Source organism: Merops nubicus, unplaced genomic scaffold (assembly GCF_000691845.1).
Source record: "Merops nubicus isolate BGI_N331 unplaced genomic scaffold, ASM69184v1 scaffold30595, whole genome shotgun sequence".
NCBI lineage: Eukaryota > Metazoa > Chordata > Aves > Coraciiformes > Meropidae > Merops > Merops nubicus.
The window spans coordinates 1-2,733 of NW_008612102.1; the positions used below are offsets into that span (position 1 = coordinate 1).

The 2,733-nt window shown below is 54.6% G+C and overlaps 1 protein-coding gene across 1 annotated transcript in view; it reads left to right on the forward strand.

The window, feature by feature from the left end:
• Window positions 1–411: 411 nt before the first annotated feature.
• The window catches only part of NCDN (neurochondrin), a gene marked incomplete at its 5' end in the record, with an annotated part of 2,892 nt that continues 570 nt past the window's right edge, over window positions 412–2,733 (forward strand). The window contains 4 exons of the mRNA XM_008941449.1: window positions 412–1,398; window positions 1,576–1,802; window positions 1,979–2,203; window positions 2,418–2,560. Of these exons, the coding sequence (XP_008939697.1) occupies window positions 412–1,398; window positions 1,576–1,802; window positions 1,979–2,203; window positions 2,418–2,560 (1,582 nt within the window). The remainder of the gene's footprint in view (window positions 1,399–1,575; window positions 1,803–1,978; window positions 2,204–2,417; window positions 2,561–2,733) is intronic.

Genomic DNA, 2,733 nt, shown 5'->3' on the forward strand with positions numbered 1-2,733 from the left:
AGCCTGGGCCAGGGGCTCGCCACCCTCTCTTTGCAGGGTTTGTTCCTGTCAGCAAGGTGTGGGGGGATCCGGGCCTTGGGTGTGCTGGGGGATAGCCAGAGTTGCCACATGCTGGTAAAGCTCTGAATTAGCAGTTGGAATCATAGAGATCTTTTCCAGCCTGGATGATTGTAAGATCACCAAGTCCAACCATTAACCCAACACTACCATGATCACCAAACCATGTCCCAAAGTACTACGTTCATACATTTTTTGGACATCTCCAGAATGCTGACTCCACCATCTTGCTTAGACCAAGTACCTTTCTGTACTAATAAAAGTTGTTTATGCTTCTTATTGTCCCCATTCAGTCCTGTAAATTCAGCAAAGCCTCTTGCTGTGCTGTGCACTCACCCCGGGTTTGCCTGGCAGGTGACCAAGGCGGTCAGAGCTGGAGAGGTGGATGCCAGGACCCGTCGGCAGATCTTCGACGCGATCGGGTTCACGTTTCCCACCCGGCTGCTGAGCTCCAGGCAGCCCCCAGCAGGCTGCCCCCAGCACACCTTCCGTGCCCTGGGCCTCACGCTGCTGGCCTGCTTCTGCACCGACCCGGAGCTGGCTGGGCACTCCCAGATCCTCAACAAAATCCCAACCTTCAACGACGTCCTGCTCTCCCCCTGCCCTCCCGACGGCGCAGCCATGGTCGATGACGTGTACCAGTGCCTGGGTGCCATCGTGGCCACTGCCAGGGGCCCCAGGGAGCTGGTGACCAAGGGGACGGTGTCTGCCTTGTGCCAGGCCTACCTGAATGGCAGCTATGGCTCTGACCGTGCCGTGGCCCTGCTCCTGGGGCTGTTGGCCGTTGCAGAGGCCAAATGCTGGCAGAGGGACGCTCCTCACCTCCTGGCTGTGCTCAGCAAGCTCTCTGAGGATTTTCTCAAGAGTGAGGACGTGACCAAATTTGAGCTGTGCGAGGTTCTGCCTCACTTCATCCCCCTGTCACCACCCCTCACACAGGACTCGCAGGGCTCCGAGTGCCTCCACAGACTTTACAAGGGGCTGGCTAACATCTTGGGCAGTAAACTCAGCCAGTCACAGCGGGACCCTGCTCTGAAGCTGGCTGCCTGCCTCGTGCAAGCCTGTGGGTCAGAGTGGATTCCAGCAGGGAGTGCTGGAGGCAAGTTCCTGGCCTTGCTGGTGAACCTGGCGTGTGTGGAAGTCCGCCTGATGCTGGAGGAGCCAGATCCCTTGGAGACAGAGGGGAAGAAGGAAGTGGTAACAGCCTGCTACGTCCTCATCGAAATGGGAATCCAGGAGTGCCTGAGAGAAGAGAAACCACTGCTGGAAGAGGTGCAGAAAGTGCAGCTCATGAGGATCATGGAGGAGGCATTTGGAGCTGTAATATTCTACCTGAGACAGGTAACGCAGGGCTTTCAAGCAAAGAGCATGTTTTTGGGGGTTTCTCTGGGATGCTTTGTGGGCACTCAGCAGTTCATGGCCATAGCTGTGTGGAGCAAGATGTACATCCTGGCCCACTGTGCTCTCATAGCTGCAGTGGCTCTAAGACATTTCCTGTCTGCTGGCTTCTTCATGCAGGTGAAACAGGAGGAGCTACACGACCCTTTCATATTCGCCTCTGTTCGAATCCTGGGAGCCTGGATGGCAGAAGAGACATCCTCCCTCAAGCAGGAGATCTGTGAGCTCTTGCCTTTCCTTGTTGATTACGCTAAGAAGCTTTTCAAAGAGGGCAGCCAGGCTGAGAGTCTTCCCCAGCCAGAGCTGGGCAGCACTGAGGGCTCTGGCCCGCCCCAGGATGCTCTGAGGTGGGTATTTTAAGCACAGAGTTGATCCGTTTTGGCAGAAGCCTGCTCAAATCTTTTTCTATTTCCCCTTCTCCCTACACTACCAATCCTGTGCCTCTTTTTCCCCCTCAGCTGGATATAAATACAGGGCTTAGACCCATTCTACCTCACATTCCCCATTTTTTTTCCTCTTCCAGATTTCTGCTACCTGGCTTTTGCCATTTAACAGCAGAGGACAGGCCCCGGGACATCCTCATCTCAGCAGGGGCACCAGCACTGCTGGGTGAGTACTTCCTGCATCACTGCAAGGTGCTGATCTCTGAGCTTGAGTCCCCAGCTCTGCTGACGAGCACAGAAATGAGCCTCCAGACCACGTGTGGAATTTTCCTTAACCTGGTTGTGACTGCACCAGACCTCATCAGGTAATGGAGCCCCAGGAGCTTGCTTGAAGAGTGGGAAGAAAGGGAGTGTCTTGTAAAATAAGCTCACAGGATCTTTTTAGACACTGTTGAAAAAGGGATGTCCCTTTCCCAACACCAACCACGTTGCATTTGTGGTGCTGCATTTAACCTTGACGTTTTCAGGTGCTTCTGGCTGTGTTGAGGAAACTTGTCTTGGGGTTTGCTTTCTCTCTAGGCAAGACAAAGCCTTTTCCTCCTTGATGGACGAGTTGCTGAAGTTTCTTCCACTCCTGCTGCCCCGGAAAGATCACCTGGTCCTGGCAGCCAACGTTGCCACGCTGGGCCTGATGATGGCCAGGGTCCTCGCCAGCTCAGCAGGTAGGAGAAGCTCCCACTGGCAAAGCTGTGTGGTGCTGTGGACAGGCAGGGACCCAGTTCTGGGTGGTTGCCTGGAGAAGGTAAATGCAATGGGAGCAGGTTTGGTTTCTGCCATTGGAAAAGTGACAAAACCCAACAACCTGCAGGAGCTGGAATCTGCAGAAAGTTCAGCA